This window comes from Pygocentrus nattereri, chromosome 3 (assembly GCF_015220715.1).
Source record: "Pygocentrus nattereri isolate fPygNat1 chromosome 3, fPygNat1.pri, whole genome shotgun sequence".
NCBI lineage: Eukaryota > Metazoa > Chordata > Actinopteri > Characiformes > Serrasalmidae > Pygocentrus > Pygocentrus nattereri.
Genome location: NC_051213.1, coordinates 44586661 through 44608901, shown reverse-complemented (window position 1 = coordinate 44608901; position 22241 = coordinate 44586661). Strand labels below are relative to the sequence as shown.

Genomic DNA, 22241 nt, shown 5'->3' with positions numbered 1-22241 from the left:
TAGACAAAGACAATTTGCAATCCAAACAAAGAAGCTCTTGGCGTTCTCAAAATGGTCGACTGGCCAGCCCAGATTCCAGACCTCAACATCACTGAATGTGTTTGGGATTGCTTGGATCATGAGGAGCAGAAAATCCAACCAACTGCTAAGACTGAACTTTGGAGGTGTGGGAAAAATATCCCAGTAGATTTCTTTGAAACCTGAAAGTGAGTCCCCCGAAAAGAATGCAAGCTGCTTTAAAGGCCAAAGATGGACACACTGAATAACTTTGTTTGAAAACTTTGATAGATTTGATGTCATACTTGGTGTTGGAGGCTTCGGGGTAATACTCTGTTTAATAAATGTTTTAGTTTTTGAATTTATTAACTGCAATGTAACTGGAAATTATGTGGTCTCTGACTTTTGCAAAGTACTGTATATTGTAGACTCTCAGAAAAAAGGTACTAAACTGCCACTGGGGTGGTCCCCTCAAGGGTACGTCTTCAGTCCCTTTAGTTAGAGGACATGACTGTACCATAATCAATTGCATTTATACTTTGTATCTCGTTTCCAGGCTTTTTATTTTTATTATTCTGTTTTGAAACTTTAGGTTATGAACAGGTACAAATACATACATTTTTAGCAATAAAATGTATGTAAGGTACTCAGTTAGACCTTAAAACCATTGTTGGTACAATTACATTGCTTATACCTTGATGAATGAAAAACTGACCGTGTGTTTGGATGTTCTTTGGTAAGTCTGACTTCACTGAATCCAGAGTACATTTTACTTCATATCTTCATTATATCTTCATATTATGCTTCATATCTGCTTCATTTGCAATACAGACTCAAGATTTTGACTCCAGTTTCACAGAAGCTTTCTCTCTCAGTTACACAGCTTAACCCACTTAAAAGTAGTGGAAGGAAGCTTTGTTGTTGCACTGCAGGTGCTGATGAAACAGATTAGGCGGAAATGAAACCTAAGACCTTTTTCAATGGTCACTTATCAGGATCAGAGATAACGAGACTAATCATTGTTAGATGCTCACGTGGTGTTCCGGCAATGAAGTGTGAGTACTAGAGGAATCGCCTCACATGGACGTACTGAAACATCGGAGAAAGACAAAGATAAATAAAACGATTCCAGGACACAAAGTTGTTCATAGGATTTTTATGGTCACCAGATCAAAAAACTTACAAGATTTGCAAAAAAAAACCAAAAAACGTCTCTCTCTCTTCCTCTTTCTACAGCAGGTAATAATACTGAATAAAACACTCTTATCATGAACTACCATCTTCTCAGGTCCATCAGGCCATGCTCTTGCTTTGCATTTGAACCGCTACATTTTCGCAGCGTTGACATTCCAATTGACCTCTACATGCTCGTCTCATGGAAATGTTCTTTTGAAGCATTGTTTGCGGTTGATGCTTCACAGGACATTGTCAAAAAACTCCCATTCGGCCTGTTGAGACACCGTTGGACCCACATTTACCATTTGAAGAACAATTTCTGCACAATTCGGTTGTCGAGATGTACAGTGCTGTGAAAAAGAATTCCCAATACTCCTTCCAAATTTCATCCCAATTTTTTTGCATATTTGGCACACCTGAATGCTTCAGATCACTTTTAATATTAGACAAAAATAACCCACCTAAGCACAAACCCTGGACAGTCATTTGAAGCATACAAGAAGGTCCACCAATGGCTCAAAAGAAACAAAATTAAGCTTTGGAGGAGCTAAGTTAAAGTCCTGACTTGAATCCCACTGACATGCTGGCCTTTAACAGGCAGTTCATGCTCAAAAGCCCTCCAGTGTAGCTGACATAAGATAACTCTGCAAAGAAGTGGGCCAAAATGTCTCTACATTGATGTAAACGACTCATCAGAAAGTATCGCAAATGATTGATTGCAGTTGTTACTGCCAAGGGTGGCACAACAATTAGGTTCACGGGGGCAGGTACTCTTTCACAGGGGTGGTGGTAAAGGTTTTGAATAAATCTTTATCTTCAATAAATGCAGTGATCACTTATAACCTGCATTTTGGGTTTAATTGTGTTGTCTTTATCTTGTACTAAATTTGGTGATTGAAACTTTAAAACGTGACAATTGCAAAAATAGAAGAAATAGAAAGAGAGGCAAATACTTTTACACAGCACTGTAAATAAAGTCGGAGTGCTTGATGTGAAATGTTTCATTTTGAAGCAACTTACAGACTCTTTTTAGTGGTGAAGATGGTAACCAGGCGTTGCAGCGTCTACAACACTAATATCGCCATTTTATCAACTATCCAACACCACCTCTGAACCTACACGTCTGAGTTTTATGTGAAATGTTGATGGTAAAATAGGGATCAATCTAGGAAAAGGAGGGCTATTTCCCTTCCTTTTAACACCCTCTATGTGCTGCTCCGCCATGACTGGTTAAATGAGTGCATTTACATGCACTCAATAATGCAATTTCTGCAGTCATCCGATTATTCAAATGGTCTTGTAAACACCATACTCGGATCAAGAAATGTGATTAAGAAATCCAATCAAGAGGCTGGATTTTAGCTCAGTGATCAGATTTCTCAGTGCATGTGAACTCTTACTCTGATTTCTTTCGTTTCCTCATTATCTGATTACTCAAGTGCTTACAAAACAAAATTGGATTATTGACAGAATCTGATTTTCTGTAATTATCGGACGATTAAGCGCATGTAAATGCAGTCAGTGTCTCAGGGATCAGGCAGTGTATCCATAACCATTTCATGTAATAGAACTTCCTGTGAGGGAACTTTTCGAGGCATTAAACTCTTCAGACGTCTGGTTCCCATAACCACCACTATGAACAATTCTGGCTTGGTAAGTTTCTTAAGAACAGAGCCTTTCACACCAAACCACTGTACATGACTTTGGTGACAGCTTAACTATGTAATTCAGCAGACATTCGAAAAACTGTGGAATTTCCCTTTAAAGACTGTATTTAGATTATTAAAAAAGAAAAGCAGTTGAGAAAAGAGTGTTAAGAATCAATTGGTAACCAATAAGTAAATATACAAGGCTTCCGTACCACATGTAATGCATTCAAAAGTATGTTCTACAACAATATAAATTCAGTTAAAAGTCATATACACAGTGTAACATTGAAAAAATAAATTCTCTATATATGATTCAATGTATGAGGCCTTCTGTTGAAAAAATGCATTATAGCCAATAGCTGAGTTTGGCTCTTATACAACCTTAATACAACCGTTATTCAACCTTTTTTCATTAATATCATTAAACTATATTTATATAGCCTTGGATTCATAGCACGATATCAATTAAATGTAATATCTCTGTAAATGTCTCAAACACAATGTACAAATTTCAACTAATTTTATAGAGATACAGATACTCGGTTGTGTTAAAAAGTTTGAGCGCCCCAGTCAAATTCCATGTTTTGTTGAATATCTAAGGGAAAGCTACAGAGAACATACTTCTGCACATGTTAATGCACGATTACTGTGTGTTTGCTGAATTGAACATATTCATATTCATAAACATGAAACGATGGCTGCATAAACATAAAACATTTATTTTTTCCAGTGCATTACATTTGACAAATCATTAGAAAATAGGCAGTAAAATAAGCAGAAAATGCCTTAGTTAAGTGTGTTCTCTGTAGATGTGTTAACTCATTTTCATTTAGAAAATCAACAAAAGTAATTTGATCTGATTTGTTACTGCTTAATCTATCTTCTTCTGGCATGGTTCAAACTAGACCATCACTGAACCTGTTAAAACTTAATTACTGTTCTGCCAGTGTGCTCACACAGACTCCTGATCTTTGGTCAGGAAAGCCAATCGTGTAGGACTGTGTTCATCCTACATACAGCACTGTTTGTATTAGCTGGCTTGAATAGTAATGTCCACAGTGCTTTAGACGTCTGTCCGTTGTTTGTGAGGGCCTCGCGCAGAATCAGTGATTCGGTTTAATGATATGTGAGATAAGTGAGAGTTACTGTCGAAGCGACATCCTCCTCAGGTTCCTCATGCTTTGCAGTTCGCCCTGACATTCATGTAGACCTTATCAGCTGCAGAAGCAAACAGATGCATTTAAATGTCATGGTCAGTGCTGAAAGAATGAATTAGGTTAAATGGCAACCACCTTTCAAAGGCATTTACCGTTTTCCTTCTGCTGCCTACGCTTGCTGGCACAGCAATACGTGACACCAACGATGAAAATCGTGAGTGCGATGTCACCAAGAACCACGCCTGCCAAGGTAGCAGGTGCTATCCGGTAGCAGGAGCTGCTCTCTAGCAAGAGGAAAAACAATCACAATGGTTCTGTTGGATTATAGTTATTAAGAACGTGATTCAGTACATCAGGTGATTCACTTTTGTTAATTTGGTTCAATTCAGAATTATCTTTAAAATAGTGGACAAGTAATATAAACATTGTACATTATTTGGCCAAAGGTATGTGGACAACTGAAAATCCCATTCAAGAACTAGGGGCAATAACAGGGAGTTGCTAAAACAACTTTCGGTCTTCTGGTAAGGCTTGCCACAAGTTTTGTGGGGTGTGCCCATTCAGTCAAAAGAGCATTTGTGAGGTCAGGCATGGATGAATGACAAGAAGGCCTGTCTTGCATTTGATGTTCCACTTCATCCAAGAGGTGTTCACTGGGGTTGAAGTCAGGCCACTGCACTTCCTGCACACTAAACTAATGTAAAAAATAATGTTTTTATGGACGTCACTTTGCGCACAAAGACAGTCAAGGTGGAACAGTAAAACAGGTTTGGGCCTTCCCCAAACTCTTCCCACAAAGTTAGAGGCATATAATTGTCCAAAATATCTTTGTATGTTGCAGCATTAACATTACACTTCACTGGAAGGGTCCCAAACCTTGAAAAACAGCCCCAGCTCATGATCCCTCCTCAGCCAAACTTGCTTACACAATCCAGCCAACGCTTGGCTATGCACATAGTTATCTTAGACTTGCCTGCAGCCGCTCAGCCATTGAAACCTATTTTATGACCTATTTTATATATTCTTCCATTTCACAATGATAGCACTTGTAGCTGACTGAGGCACAAATGTCACAAATTGATTTGTGGCAAAGGTGGCATCTTATGACAGTAACACGTTTAATGTTACAGAGATCTTCAGTATGACCCATTCTACTACCGTTGTTTGTATATGCATGGCTATTGCATGGTTTGGTTTTATACACCTGTCAGCAGTGTGTGTGGTGGAACACCTGCAATCAATAATTAGGAGGGGTGTCCACATACTTTTGGCCATATAGTGTATTTCATGGATAAAATACGCTGAAAAATAGATTGAGAATTTTATTTTGGCTTAAAATGTGGGTATTTCAGTATTGGGGGCCCATATTGCACTAGCAGTTCCCTTATAAAGCCTTATAATGCCATGGCTGGTAAATAACTAGTTGCTCCATTACTACCAATTTGAGGAAATGAAGCACTTTCCAGAGGAGCTTTATTTGACTACTACTTACCTTTTGCACAACAATATGAAGCACATATTGAGGTACTAAGACAATATGATGAGATTTCATCATCATCTCAGCTCATATGTAATGTCTAAAAGCTTAGATATTGACTGGCATGCTGTGCAACTAGCAAACGTTAGCTGGGTCATTCTACAGAACCGTCCATTTTTGTGTCTCTAGCATTTACAGATATATTACACATGAAAAACATGTTAAAGTTACAATTTATTTATATTCTAAAATAAAACAGTGTTATTTTAAAAATTACACCTTCTTGACCTTCAATTTAGCAATATTGTTTTTTTTTTTATAAATCAATTATACTTCCAAGCACCACAGAAGTGCTCGTCTTCACAGTCTTATGTAAAGGGTGAAAAAAAAACGGTAACACTTTATTTGAAGGCTACCTACATAAGGACTTCATGACGCATTCATAGGCACTGAATAATGTGTTTATGAAGCACTACTTGAACATGTATTAAGTGCTTATGTCGGTTCTCGCAACCTGACATAAGATGTTTTATGAAATAAATGACATTGTACTGACATAATATGAATAAACCTTGAACATATTTACAGCACTAAACATATTTAAAACACTATACATGACTATTTATGTCAGCATTCTTAAGATTATTGTACTGATATCAGGTTACATATGCCTGGAAACCACCCCCACTTCGCTCCATGGCATGGATAAGATGATTGATGCAATTATGTATAGGGTTTGAATATGTTTAGTGCTGTAAATATGTTCAATGTTTATTCTTATTATGTTGCGAGAACCGACATAAGCACTTAATAAATGTTCAAGTAGTGCTTCATAAACACATTATTCAGTGCTTATGAATGCGTCATAAAGACCTTATGTAGGTAGCCTTCGAATAAAGTGTTACTGAAAAAACATTCTACAATTTTAACTTCAATAATCTATTCACGACTATGAATCATATAAATTAAAGGACAAAGAAAACAAATGCCAAATAAATATTATAAAATATGTAATGAAAGCTGTCCACAGGAGTTGCGTCACTGGTGTTACTGAGTAACAAAAAATCTCTTATTTTGAAATAAAAGTCACACTGATGATGTCACTTGTCTTCCTTTTACCTGTTTTCTGAGGATCTATGAAAAAAGCACATGGTGAGTCCTCTCCATCTTTCAGTTATCAGAAATGTTCTCATTTGGCTCATGATTTCAGTTGAAGCTTTTAGCTGAAATCACTGGTGTGACCTACTTTATTCTGAGGTAATTGTGGAAAAATAGAATACAAATAGATTAATTAACGTATTTTAGTGGATATTCCATGATTGACAACATGCGGTTTGATACTGTAGCAGTCATTTTGCTGGTGTTTACCTTTCTTATATGTAACACCAGTGACTCCTATGGATAGACAAAGGAGTGGACGTTTCTGTGGAATGACCCAGCTACAAATCTAAATCTTTACTTTAGAATTAAGAATCTATTATTTACAAGTAGTGATAATTTGCTATCGAGATATTGATAAGAATTAAAAGTAAACATCAAACTAGTGCCTAGTTGAATTGAACTGAGTGTTAACTCATACCAAGACCATAGGCAACAAAATACTGCAAGTGGGCTTTTTCCACTGGCCGTCAGTCAGGTACCCAAGGTTCTGGTTTTATAGTTTTCCATACTTTATGAAGAACAGGACCTGACCATACTGGAAGGTGCTTTTCTTTGTGTTTGCTACACTTGTAGTTCCAGCCAATAACAATTTAGTAAATTCTTTACTCTTCCAGTGAAGATAAAGTCACCAAGCACTAATAAATGACCAATAAGTGCGTCAGAATGGTAGGCTGATGTGTTGATTGCAGTCATTACCTTGTAAAGTGTTCCTTAAAGTGGCATAATTGAGTTAGGAAGCTAAAAATAACGCTATTAGCATTGATGCTAGCCCCCATAAATATGAGGTGGAAACATGATTTTGTGCACTGTTGCTGCAGTATGTGAATTTACTACAACCTTACATTACATTACATTGTTAATTGTGGTTAGTCTGATGGTTCTGTCAAGCAGATAAAATTTGAATAGAACTACAAATGAAAGTTCTGCTTCTGGTCCACATTTAGGTCAGTTTATGTTTCTGAATGTAAAGTATTTACTTTAAAATATGGGGTCAGTACTTTTAAAGTATGGGGTCAGCTATTTAGGGCTAATCTGTGATTTTCTATTGAAAACATCCTAAAAATGTAAAGAAAATAATCTTATTTCAAATAGACTCAGGGCTTGGGTAAGAGTTATGTATGAAAATGATGTAAGATACACAAATAAAATTGCTCAAATAAAAATTCATCCAGGGTAGCTATGACATAGCAAGGTAGAAATGGGCAGATAATTAATTGCTAACTAATTGGGTTGTCAAAGCTTAATAAGAGCATTAAAACAGTATAATGGGCCCCATACCCCAAAATCTTGATTTTGTTGGTGTCTAGTAAGTGCATGGACCTACCTGGTTCTTCTGCACTGGTCATGGCTAATGATGGAAAATGAGAGAAGATAAGGGAAAAAGAGAGAGCAAACAATGAGATTCAGTCTAAATGCCCAAGACAACAAAACTGACCATCAGAACATTCCAAACCTATTGAAAATGTATCTGTAGTGGCTCTGATAAAAATGTCAATATACAGTTGTATGGAAAATTTGGGACGCCCCAGCCAAATGACATATATATATATATATATATACACACTACTCAAAAAAGTAAAGGGAACACTTAAACAACACAATTCCAAACTCCAAACAAGTAAATCAAACTTCCAAACAAGTAAATCAAACGTCTGTGAAATCAAACTGTCCACTTAGGAAGCAACACTGACTGAAAAATCAATTTCACAGCTGTTGTGCAGATGGAATAGAGAACAGGTGGAAATTATTGGCAATTAGCAAGACACACTCAATAAAGGAGTGGTTCTGCAGGTGGGGACCACAGACCACTTCTCAGTACCTTTCTGCTTTCTGGCTGATGTTTTGGTTGCTTTTGAATGTTGGTGGTGCTTTCACACTCGTGGTAGCAGGAGACGGACTCTACAACCCACACAAGTGGCTCAGGTAGTGCAGCTCATCCAGGATGGCACATCAATGCGAGCTGTGGCAAGAAGGTTTGCTGTGTCTGTCTGCGTAGTGTCCAGAGGCTGGAGGTGCTACCAGGAGACAGGACAGTACACCAGGAGACGTGGAGGAGGCCGTAGGAGGGCAACAACCCAGCAGCAGGACCGCTACCTCCGCCTTTGTGCAAGGATGAACAGGAGGAGCACTGCCAGAGCCCTGCAAAATGACCTCCAGCAGGCCACAAATGTGCATGTGTCTGTACAAAAGGTTAGAAACCGACTCCATGAGGACGGTATGAGGGCCCGACGTCTACAGATGGGGGTTGTGCTGACAGCCCAACACCGTGCAGGACACTTGGCATTTGCCAGAGAACACCAGGATTGGCAAATTCGCCACTGGCACCCTGTGCTCTTCACAGATGAAAGCAGGAGAGCGATGGAGCCGTGGAGAGCGATCTGCTGCCTGCAACATCCTTCAGCATGACCGGTTTGGCAGTGGGTCAGTAATGGTGTGGGGTGGCATTTCTTTGGAGGGCCGCACAGTCCTCCATGTGCTCGCCAGAGGTAGCCTGACTGCCATTAGGTACCGAGATGAGATACTCAGACCCCTTGCGAGACCATATGCTGGTGCGGTTGGCCCTGGGTTCCTCCTAGTGCAGGACAATGCTAGACCTCATGTGGCTGGAGTGTGTCAGCAGTTCCTGCAAGATGAAGGCATTGAAGCTATGGACTGGCCCGCCCGTTCCCCAGAATGTCTCGCTCCATCCACCAATGCCACGTTGCACCACAGACTGTCCAGGAGTTGGCGGATGCTTTAGTCCAGGTCTGGGAGGAGATCCCTCAGGAGTCCATCCGCCACCTCATCAGGAGCCTGCCCAGGCGTTGTAGGGAGGTCATACAGGCACATGGAGGCCACACACAATACTGAGCCTCATTTAGACTTGTTTTAAGGACATCACATCAAAGTTGGATCAGCCTGTCGTGTGTTTTTCCACTTTAATTTTGTGTGTGACTCCAAATCCAGGCCTGCATTGGTTAATAAATTTGATTTCCATTTATGATTTTTGTGTGATTTTGTTGTCAGCACATTCAACTTTGTACAGAACAAAGTATTCAATGAGAATATTTCATTCTTTCAGATTTAGGATGTTATTTGAGTGTTCCCTTTATTTTTTTGGAAGTGTGTCTTCTGGCTGCCACACCACGCAGAAGCATTACAGGTCAACCTATATGCTTAATAGTCGGCAAGATGTTCTTTTCATTAAATGCTGCTCCTTTTTTTTCTCCGAACATGGTGATTGTGATCAGAATATTCCGTCTTTACTTTTAACATTCTCACATTCTCAACAACATTCATTTCCAAAATACCTATGGCTTATGTAGATGCTTGATTATTGTGATGAGATTGCAAGTAAGGCTTTCTTCTCATGACTCTTTAATGTTAGTAGTGTTACATAGTGGAACAGTGCAGCGCCACTCCAGTTTCAGCTAAACCTTTATCCTTGTCCTTTGTCCTTTGCAGTCATAGGGAGGTTTTGCGTTGCCTTTTTGGCCAGCATACAAGCAATTCTATCTAAGAGATCTTACCTTGACTTCTACTTGCAATTACTTGCAATTTAAGTGATACTTTCTTAATCTCACAACTGGGGAAATTCTACCTCCGCATTTAACCCATGCGTGAAGTGAAACACCACATACACACTAGTGAACACACACACACTAGGGGGCAGTGAGCACACTTGCCCGGAGCAGTGGACAGCCCTATCCACGGCACCCAGGGACCAATTGGGGGTTAGGTGTCTTGCTCAAGGACACCTCAGTCATAGACTGTCAGCCCTGGGGATTGAACCGGCAACCTTCCGGTCACAGAGCCAGTTCCCTAACCTCCAGCCCACGACTGCCCAAATGTCTAAATGACATTTCAAGCAGTGGGAATCACAAGCTTTTTGATGTCTTATTATAGCCTTTCCCTGCGTTGTAGAGATCAGTTAGCATCAGATTTCCAGAAAGGTGCTTAGAGAAGCCCATTGTTGTTGAGTGTTAGCACAAGGTTTGAAGATTCAGAGAATTTATTATGCTCGGTTATCAGCTGACAGTTCCTGATGACAATTCTTGATCTGCCTTACCATTCTGATCCAGTTAATAAAGTTTGAGACCATCTTTTGCATATGATATTAAAGAAAGGTAGTTGTTTAGCCCCTTCACCCACAGTTGGCAAGCTCCCGTCTTTGATATTCTTATTTAACTAGAGATGCTGCACTGGTCGGCCTTAGGGTAGTGCTGTAGCAAACTGGTTTACCCAGTTGGTCCTTCATAGCCTAGCAACTGTAACTATGCTCAGGATACCTCCAAAAAATTTGCCATAGCATATTATAATCATAAAAACTTGCCCAATTTCCCAAGATACTGGAGGAAAGAGTCGCTCAATTCTCATTGGGCCGAAGGCAGGAAGCACTCGCAACAGTCAGTCAGTCCATCGCAGGGTGGACACGCAGATTTACATACACATTCACACCTAGGGGCAATTTAGCATTACCACCACAAAGGAAACCCAAGGCAACACGGAGAGAACATGCAAACCCCACACAGGACCCTGGTCGTCCGGCTGGGGAATCAAATCCAGGCTCGTCTAAGCTGTAAGGTGGTGCTGCTACCCCCTGCGCCATCGTGCACCTCATTATGGATATGCATATGATACCATTGCTTTTTTTTTTTTTTTTCGATTTTGAAGCTCATCTACATGTAACTGTATTGACATGTATTGTCAAAGGTAGTTACTTTTTTGTAATACAATCTAGTAATCTAGTAACTTTAATACTGCCCAATTTCTTACACCATAAACAGTTAAAAAATGCTATGTAAATTTTTTCCCTTGAAAAGGGTCCCTTGGTGGCTGGGTGGAGCCAAAAAAAAGTTAATATATGCTTGTACCCAAGTGGTGCAGCCATAAGACTTGGCCCCATTGTCAAATCACTATCAGACAGATATATTCACGTGGAAAACTGCAATTTGGCAGTGCAGTTTACTCTCTGTTATTAATATCTAGCGCCTTATTCAAATCATTATTACATCACAGAAGCACTTCAGGGACTATCACCACAATCTGTATCTGGTGCATCTGTATTGTGTTGTTGGTTACCATGGTCGATCATTTCAGTGCATCACCCAATATTTAGAAATAACAGGAAACTTGTTGACTCAAAACACACTTATAATAGAAGCCACTGGGTCGTTGCTGAATTTCTTTGAATAAACATATGTGTGATTGAGAATGTGATTCTATATAAAGCACATTTGAAACTACAATGAAAAAACGGTTTACCAAAGCTGTTCTTATTTTTAAACATTGGGGACACAGTAAAAAAAAGTAGTTCTAGTTCTTTTCGCTTTCCATAAGTGTTTTCTGGTGTCCATGCATATTGTGGAAATCCCCACCTACACCACTACACTGGTAACATATCACCACAAATTCTTCCCTCTGGTAAACTAGTCCCATGTCTAAAAGAAGAAAACTAAGCACAAGTTCAGCTTCATTCACAAATACATTTGACCGATGACATTATTAGCGTTCTACAAAACTGTGTTTTTTTCCTGACTTTAGCAGCAACTCTATTTCAAGTCAACAGTGTTTCTGTTCTTCTCTCTCAACACACTTTTACTTTGAGTCAGGAGGGTTTCTGTTCTTGTCTATTTAAAGAGGCGTCTGATAGTTTCTGTCCTCAGAAATCTGCATCAATATTGTTGTCTGCAGTAATCGACCAAACATTAGACCAGGCCTTTTATGTTAAGAATCACTGGAGTAATCTTTTAAATTGTGATCAGTTATTCAGCAAGTTTTACCACTGGGGGAAATTGATAAGTGACAAGCATAAGTTGCATGTAATACTATATAAAAAAAAATTCACTGCACTTGAGTTAATGTGTGGCTTGACCGTCAACCAGAACACCGTATTGGATGAAATAGGAAAGAAATAGACCAATGGTCATGACCACTGTAATGTCCCCATTTTACTGAATCTCTAATCTCTAAAGATTTCGAACGAGATTTTCTACCATGCATGGAGTAACTTAAATGTTTGTTTTTGCTTCAGCTCTCTATCGCCCAATTTTTCTGTTGCAGGAAATCCACCTTCTGACTATGCTGGTTTGTTTTATTTGCTTAAGTAGGTCATAGGTCTGTCTAAACACAAGTGGCAATAATCAACGCAAGTGCTGTCACTTTTAATTTCTTTTAATTACTTTATTTTTTAAATGACTTTTTTTCTTGTGGTCAGTTTATGACATTTGTGTGGTTTTATTAGCAAAAGCAGCCATAATTCATTTTTACGCGACCATTTTGCACCTTCTGTCTTTTCATGTAAATGATCGCTGTTTTGATTGGCCTTTGAAGCCCTGAAAGTGAAACACCACATACACACTAGTGAACACACATACACTAGGGGGCAGTGAGCACACTTGCCCGGAGCAGTGGGCAGCCCTAACCACAGCGCCCAGGGAGCAATTGGGGGTTAGGTGTCTTGCTCAAGGACACTTCAGTCATGGACTGTCGGTGCTGGGGATCGAACCGGCAACCTTCCGGTCACAAGGCCAGCTCTCTATCCTATTGTGCTTCATTCCACTGCACATTCCTTATAACTTCGATGAATGGACAGGGATAACTGCTGTCGGCTGAACAGGCAGATGTGAAAATGCTTTGGTTGTCATCACATCGCATAAACAAGGAATACAAAATGGGCTGCCTTTAAAACTCAGTGTTCATATATGGACTGTATAGATAAGAGAGTGAACCGTATGTATACAATACAATACAAGTTCAGGGAAAAGTCATTGTTTAGCTGCTTCACCCACAGGCGTCCAGCTCCTGCTCCATGCTGCGCTGGTCGGCCTCAGGGTGGCGCTGTAGCAAACTGGTTCACCCAATTGGTCCTTCATAGCTTAGCAACTGTAACTATGCCCAGGACTCCTCTGAAAAATTTGCCATAGCATATTTGTAATCTAAAAACTTGCCCAATTTCACAAAGACTGGGGGAAAGAGCGAATCGTCACTCATTTCTCATTGGGCAGAAGGCAGGAGGCACTCGCGATGGTCCATCAGTCCATCGCAGGGTGGAGACGCAGATTTACACACACATTCACACCTAGGGGCAATTTAGAATTGCCACCACGGAGGAAACCCATGGAGACATGAGGAGAACATGCAAAGTCCACACAGGACCCTGGTCGCCCGGCTGGGGAATCGAACCCAGGCTCGTCTATGCTGTAAGGCAATGCTGTTACCCACTGCACGGCCATGTACCTCATTATGGAAACTACCTATGGCATGTGAGTTAGCAGCCACCAACGCTGGAGAAGCCAGCCAACAGGGGACCTCCAGAATACCAGGGGGTATAACATATACTGACTAAATCACACTCTTTTATTTAGATATGCTCATGAGCCTTTTAACTTCTGAGTAGGGGAATTATGATGGGGACATTCACATATTCAAAATACATACAGTTACATGTTAAAATAACACATTTGGTTGACTTGCTAAATGAAAATAAGTCAACACATTCTCCGTATAGAACACACTCAGTCTATTTGCCATTTTTCTGCCATCTTTATTTGGCAAAATTTGCCCAAATTTTGCTTTATTCTTCTCAGTATATTCAAATTAGCCCAGAAACTGAACTTGTGTCTCATGTGCTGAAGTGTGATCTCTGTAGAGGAGGTGTTAACCTATCTACACTTTAAAAAAACAACAAAATATGTCATTTGACCAGTGACACCCAAACTTTTGCACGCAACTGTGTAATTTTGCTCTAACCCTTCACTTCAGCCTTTCCACTCATGACGCTCATGAAATGGAATCATTTACTTGGCTGTTTCAAGAGCAGAAAACGAAAAATGAACAGGAAATCAGCAAACCCACCAGACATGGCTGCGGTGGTCTTGCTTAGTATATGAGTGTAAGGAAAGAACAAAGTGTGAAAGAGAGAGAGAGAAGAAAAAAAAACAAAAAAAACACACACTTACCTATGAGAGGAAGGAAAAGAAGCATCAGCAGAATGTTATCTGCCATTTCCGTGCTGTAGAGCCTTTGTTTACCTAAGAAACCAGATAGGAGCCAGTCTCACTGTCTAGCTTAAAGAACCAATGTCTCAGAGGACCAATGTCCCAGAGATACCTAAAAACACTGTACATACTTTGAAAAGATGCTTTCTCAAGGATTCTTTGGTAAAGACAATGATTCTATTTAGAACTATGAATTATGAATTATATGTAGAACCATTTCATGCTTAAATGATTTCTTTCTATTGCTACGATGTCAAGCTTGTAACAATAGAAGAACCTTTTTGGTGCCATATAGTACCATTTCCAAAAAAGAGAACCATAAATAACACATTCTCCATCAATCTGAAGAATGATTTCTCCATGGAAAGAAGCTTTCAAACACAAAATGGGTCTATTCAGAAGTCATGTCTCTAAAGAACACTTGAGGAACCGTTTTTACATGTGTGGGCCTTCTGAAAGTCCTGGACATGCCAACGACTGTGAATACGAAAGGCAGCAGCCTAATCAGTGGGTTGTTAGAAATGGAAAACAGCGGTGGCAGCTCTACACCACAGCTCAACACTGAAAGAGTCACTGTGAAACTGCTACAAGATAAAGTATTGCTGCTGTCGGAACAAACAAAACCTCTTATCTCCATTTATCATTTTTCAGTTTTTGAAAATGTCCTTCACAGTGTGTGAAAATTTCATGAAGAATGGACTAAAAGAAATGGAACAAAATTGACTTGGAAAAAAAGTCTGGTTCAGTTGAATAACATTAAAAGTAAAGTATGTTTTTTCCTTCTCCTGTAAAGTTACTATTTTGGAGATGCAAGGTTTTGTTCCGACAGCTGTAAGATGTCTTTTACAAGTTTCAAACATGGAATGTCTTTTAGCAGCTCCAAATGTGTTTAATTTAGAACTACCTTTTTCAAATTCCCTGTTCCGCCTTAAATGGTGCAGCAGTTGCACAGCAGTGCCTAAAAGTGCCAGAATGCACCATTTAGGGTGGAATAGGAAATTCAAATAAGAAGCTAACTTAAACATGGAAATTGTTGAAGTGAATCGCCGTTAGCTTTGCGCTAAAAACTACCAGGATAGGGATGCTAAGAGGAGTTGAAGTGTTTTTTTTTTTCATATTTTGACTGAGTTTTGACATTTATGGCCCAAACTGAAGGATTAGCTACAATAGCCACGGTTTTCCAAATATTCCCACTTGCAATACAGAGCGAGTCAAAAGTCACAGGACACCGTTTTATCTTAATTTTTATGCTGTCACAAGCCTCCACGATGCGGTGCTGAAGATTTTCTCAGCATACACAATTTGTTTGAGATGATCCCAGAGATAAAAGTCGATAATAAAATACAAAATAATACTCACCCTGTACTAATAACTCAGTGGGCTGCAATAAACAAATGAGCCCTCTACCCAATAACAGTCTTTGATATTGTGTGAACATCTTGATGGATCAGTTTCAGACGTGGTTCTTCTCTGGGTTTTCTGATTAATCGATATGTTCATGTAGACCAAAATGCGAGAATGGTGGTGGTTTTCGATCCCAATGGGCCTTATTTACCAATACCTTATAAGCAAATTGCTGCTGTCGGAAGGAAACCTGTGAGTTTCATGAAGAATAGAGCAAAATAAACTGCTAAAAATGACTTGGGAAAAAAACTCTGGTTCCATTGACTTACATTAAAAGTTTAACTTTTTTTTTTTTTTAAGGTTTTTTTCCATCTCCTGTAAAGTTATCGTTTTGGAGATACACGACAACAGTGGAACTGTTTCATGTTCCATTTAAAGATGTATTACACAGCGCTCAAAACAGAGAATACAAAGCACAGCTAGCGCAGAAGTACCTCACGTACTTCAATAATACAGAACTATGCCATTTCAGGAAAATCATCACTCCACACAATCACTTCATTCTACCATCTTAATAAAAACTAAAACTAAGATGTTTAGTTCATTTCACATTTCATTTCTTCCAGTCATCGCAATTTTAGCACTACAAAGTTTGGTCAGTAGGGCCACCAGAGATCTGACTACTGAATCTCAAACTCAGCCAAAAAGCTTGGCCGATGGCTCGCAAGCTAAAATGCTGTCGTTTTATTGGCTACCAACCGAAATATCTGCTTGAATTAGGTGCGTAATGTAAATGATATGTAAATGAGGTACTGGTTAGCTAATCATGAAGCCGATTCAGCATTTCTGCTCAAATCTCCTCTCATTGTCATGTTTTTTCACAAACAATAAAGAGTCAAATCTGCACTGAAACTGAAAAACTACAACTGACAGAAATCAGAAATGACAGAAATCATCCCACATTCATCTGAATGTTTCTCTAGAATGAAGCATTTCACAATGAATCACTCTGAAAAACTTTGCCAACATCTTATTTTAATATGCGCATATTTTTTGGAAAAATGACTAGACTTTCTCTTTAAAAGTGGGAGCTGTCCTCATCTGGGCTACACTGGACAGTGCAGTTACTGGTCAACAAAATGTGTATCTCAGTCACAATACCCCTTAGCACTTACTCTGATTGTTTGGGATCTACTAAGAAGACATCAAATTGTGACATTTTCTATCTTCAAGTGGGCGAAACGAACATTTTTACAGCAAAATAAGTAACGTGTGAAAAGATAACGACTGTGATCTACATCATACTCTTGTTTCTTGTTTGCAGTGTTTTGGTTGGGTCAGTATGGTTTAGTGCATGGTCCAAACTATCAGATGAGCCAGAAAGCTACAGGTTCTTCACCATCTTCCCACCTCCTAAAAGGGACACCAAGCTAATAAAGAATCACCTCGGACCCCACCTGTCATGATGAAACTAGCATCTAAACAGCTTTCTTTTTGACCATTCAGCTGTCTGCATATTGATATTACCTTATGCCTTCATAACTGCACATCAGGAATGATATTATAGGCAAAAGTTTGGCCTCTCCTGGACAATATTGCACTTTTTTGGATTTATGTCCCATAACATCTGCACATTTTAATGCACAATTACTATGTATATGCTGAATGTAACATATTGGAAAAAATACAACATAAAAAAATGACTTGTGAAAAAGTTATGGCACCTGTTTTATGTGGGTCATTTTATGGAAATGTCCATTTTTTTTGTCCCTAGTGTTTCCAGATATATTGCACTTGGAAAACATGTTGGGGTTACAATTTATTTATATTGTGAAATAACACAATAAGTCATTTTAACAATTACACCTTCTGCACCACAGAAGTGCTAGCCCTCACAGTCATGTGTAAAGAGCCATATTCTGAGGTTTTTGCAGAAAAACATGTTTTTCTGCAATTGCAACTGCAAAAATATATACATGGCTATGAAATATATGATTTAAATAACAAAGAAAACAAATACATTTTATAATACATATAAAGAAAGTTGGGGTCCCCAGGTGTCGTGTCACTGGTGTTACTGCACAACAAAAAACAAAAAAATCCTATTTTGAAATACAAATACAAAACACACACCGATGACATCTCTTTGCCTATTTTCTGACAATCTATAATGAAGAGCACATGATCCGTCCACTAGGTCATTGTGAAAAAATCGAATACAAATATATTAAATCACATATTTTAGTAGGTATTCCAAGATTGACAACATGTGGTTTGATGCTCTGTAGCAGCCGTTTTGTAAAATCCGGTTTCATTTAAAATGTCTCTGGTGTCACCTTTCTTATGTGTAACACCAATGACGATCAGTAACACCAGTGACTCCTATGGATAGATTAAAAAAAATGGAAGTTTCTGTAGAATGACCCATGCCCCACCCCCCACCCCCCAATATGTTAAACTAGCATAAACAGATGTTGTGCACCTAAATCTGCAGAATAAATACCACAATTAAGTTATTTCCTTGTGGAGGATGTGTTAACTTACTTCCACTTAGAACAGGGGTGTCCAAGCCTATGTGCAGGTTAGTATTCCAACTAAGCAGGAGCTCACATGATCAGTTGTTTGAACACAGAAACAAAACTGATTTGACCAGTGATCAAACTTTTCCATGTGACTTCCATAATATGTTATTTTCCCTGCAGGCCTGTATTCTGTATATCCTCTGTTATAAGAAGCACTATGACAAAAACTCCCAGGAATGCGGTCCGTTTTTCAGCCGTGTTGGTCTATATCTATTTATTTTTCACACGGATTCTGTTAAAGTACCTCACAAGCTCAGAACTACTGTACCCATCAGAATAAAAGAGAATTCATCTTGTTACAGCCGACACTTCCCCAAAACAGTGATGATCAAGCTTAGTTGAAAGTTTCAGGGAACAGTCTCTTCAGAGAATGAGGATGAAACACTGAGCAGAACTGAAAAGGGGAATTAGGAATTTTGGGGATGTAAACAAAGGGTGGCTTGATGTGAAATGGCTCACTGTATAGAAACTGACCGAGCTTCTTTACTGTGGTGGTGAGAGGAACCAGTGGTTGTGATGTCTGCAACACAGGACTTGTGATGTCTACAACACAGTGGCTGTGATGTCTGCAAGACTTGGCCATTTTATTTACCATCCAAAACCACAGGTGAACCTACACATATCTTCTAAGCTTATTGCTGATGATGGTAAAATAACGGTTTTCTTTGGGGACTATTTTACCTCCCCACCTTAAAAAAATCTGTTTTAAACAATATCTCAGACATCAGGCACCATATCAGGAACCGTTTTTGTGTAATGAACAGCTGAAAGCATGGTAGCTTTTAGAAGGACTAGACGTCTGGTTCCTATCACCACCACTGTGGTGGTTCCTGTTCCGACTTGGTATGTGAAGCATTTCACACTGAACCGCTGTGAAAAATCAGTGGATTTCCTCTTTAGAAGTGGAACCTGCTACACTGGACAGCACAGTCACTATTCAAGCAGGACAAACATGGAAGAACCATCAAGCCAACGATAAAGTAAAATCAGTCAGTACTGACTTGCTAAATAGGCGGCAGCCTCCTCTGGTGGACACCGGTCAGTGAAATGATGGCACGAGTAGTAGTGCTAATACTTAGTAACAAGTAATCTAGTCAGTGTAATGATAGAAAGTTGCCTACCTTAACCTCGTCTGATGAACACTCCACTTTCACTGCAGTCCGGACTCACCTAGAGAGGCAAAGACAGTCTCCCAAATCTGAGCTGTATCCGTGTGCAAAAGAATAAGCACCCACATACTCGCCCTGTTAGAGTGTGACAACGTGAAAGCGCTGCTGCTCACCTCAAAGAAGAACCTCTGTTTGCTTCATTCACCTCTGTGTGCAGTTAGATGAGAAAATGAGTGGTTTTTTCCGTTTTCCACAGAACACCACAAAACAGAAAAGAATTTTGAAGGTTAAGTGGGTGGTCCTATTGTGTGGAACATAACTCATGTCAAAAGACACAAAGGAAACACTTCCTAAGACTTCGGCATCTTTGAAACACAGTCTGGGTTGCCAGAGAACATAAAAAAAAGAGCCAAAAGTCAACCACAACGCTACGTACACGCTCCGTACTAAATAATAAAACATTATAACCAGCGTTTAATCTCTTATATACAGCCAACTACGTTAAAAAGGAATTCCACCAATTTTTCTAAAATTTCCCCATCAGTCGTTTAGAGTGGTTTGATGTAAAATGGTTCATTGTGAAACTTACAGACTCTGATTGCCAGGAGGTGCAATGTCTACAACACAAAAGTAGCCTTTTTACTTAATATCCAAAACCACCAGTGAACCTACACAAGCCTTCTGAGTTATTATGTGTATTTGTTTATATGGATTTTTTTTCTTCAGGACTAATTTGCCTTACAACACCCTGCATCCTCCATGAGTGGATTGAAATAGATCTTAAGCCAAAACTTTAGCATAAAACTATGATAATACAATGTGTCAGAAAGCAGGCAGTTTATATCCAACAACTTCAGATTTAGAGGCATTACACGCTTCAGACGTCTGGTTCCTACTACCACCAATGAGAACAATACTGGTTGGGTGTGTTTCTCTAGAACGGAGCATTTCAGACCAAACCACTCCAAAGGACCTTGTTTACATCTTAACATTTTTTTCATATAAATAAATCAGTGGAGCTTTTTTTTTTTAAACTGCACCTTGGAAAACCTGCAGATACGCATTTAAAGGCCCATTAAAGCATTTAAATTAAATTTTAATTTACATTAAAAAGTTACCATTTTGGAGATATGAGGTCTGACAGCAGTGACTATACACACACACACACACACACACATTATATATATATATTTGTGTGTATGTATGTATATGTGTGTATATATGTATGTATCTAACCCAACATTTGTGTGGTTTTAGGCAATAAATATTTTTTTATGTTAATTTTAATGATCCTGTATTTATTTTACAAAGCACTTCAAACTGTGTAGTTTCTATTTGTGGACTGGCTAGTAAAACCTGAACTGTGTCAACATTACATCAATCCCCTTTATTTAAAAAAAAAAAAAAAAAAAGCAAGAGAAAAAAAACATTAATAGGCCTTCTGTAGGTTTATTGTCACTATATAAGGAGTCAAAAACCTTTGACATAATTTTCAGACCCCATCGAACATTATCTGAAAAAAGCCTGACAAACTACCATGATTTTCGTCAAATAATACAGCGTGTTTCAATATGATTTGCATTCGTATCTTTTGCTTTTGCTGCACACATTCGGAGCTTTAGGTATTTATTAAATGTGTTGTATTCATGACCCGTGACCTCATGCAACCAGAAAGGCAAAAACATAATATTGCAAGCAACAACGAAAAAAAATTCATACACCTTTTAAAAACTTGCTTACCTTTACAGGCTACAGTCAGCAACTGTTGCATTTCCATCTATTTCAGAACTATGTACTGTATCCCCAAATGAACTGGATAACACATGCCGTCTCTTGCCTTTGAGACTGTGGAGGATGCCAGTGGGTGTGGCAATGGTCTCCTCTCAACAGGAGTGAAGAAAATGTTTGTCAGGCAGGGTTTTGATAACTGATTGGCTACGGGGAGGCAAAGCATTTTTGTTTTTTAAAACCCATCCAAATCAGGTCAAACCAGATCATGGTCTGGCTTTCTGACTCAAACTAAAAGCCTCCGCCTGTTTATTCTTCAGTTTCATACTTCTTCAGCAAAGAAGATGGTTTGAAACAAGCCACTTCCCCTCCCCAAAAGCCATTTACAAAGGGGTCATTAGAGATTTACTTTCAAAAGATTTTTGGCAAAAACATCTTAAAACTTCCACAAACCTACACACAAAGGTGTTTCTTCTAGGGTTGTTTGGTAAAAGCAACAGTTCTATTTAGAACCATGGCTTCTATATAGAACCATCTCTTGCTTAAATGTTTCTTTGGAGTTTGGAGAATGTGTTGTACGCGGTTCTACATCGAGCCTTTTTGAAAATGGTTCTGTGTTGTAGGGTTCTATGGTTAGTTACACTGATACTCCCAGTCAATCTGAGAAACCATTTTACCATACATTAAATACATGTGAACATTAAATCATGAGCTCGGTTCTATATAAAACATTCCCTTTACTAAAGAACCTTTGAAGAACCAACTTTAAGAGTATACTAGAAACGGTGGAAATAAAAAAAAAAAAAAAAAAACTAGTGCAACATCCATCCATCCATCTTCCAAGCCGATTCTCTGTCAGGGTCGCAGGGGGTGCCGGAGCCT

General features: G+C 39.0%; 1 protein-coding gene across 1 annotated transcript; it reads right to left on the bottom strand.

Annotated features, from left to right (window-relative positions):
• Positions 1 to 1138: 1138 nt before the first annotated feature.
• hcst (hematopoietic cell signal transducer) lies at positions 1139 to 21521 on the bottom strand. The gene is made up of 7 exons (XM_017702091.2): positions 21372 to 21521; positions 19805 to 19838; positions 19644 to 19692; positions 14558 to 14629; positions 7942 to 7965; positions 4132 to 4263; positions 1139 to 4040 (listed from the first exon to the last, which is right to left on the bottom strand). Exons 4-7 carry the CDS (start codon positions 14601 to 14603, stop codon positions 3997 to 3999), a joined length of 246 nt encoding a protein of 81 aa, XP_017557580.1. The 5' UTR covers positions 14604 to 14629; positions 19644 to 19692; positions 19805 to 19838; positions 21372 to 21521; the 3' UTR covers positions 1139 to 3996.
• Between the last annotated feature and the right edge of the window lie 720 nt (positions 21522 to 22241).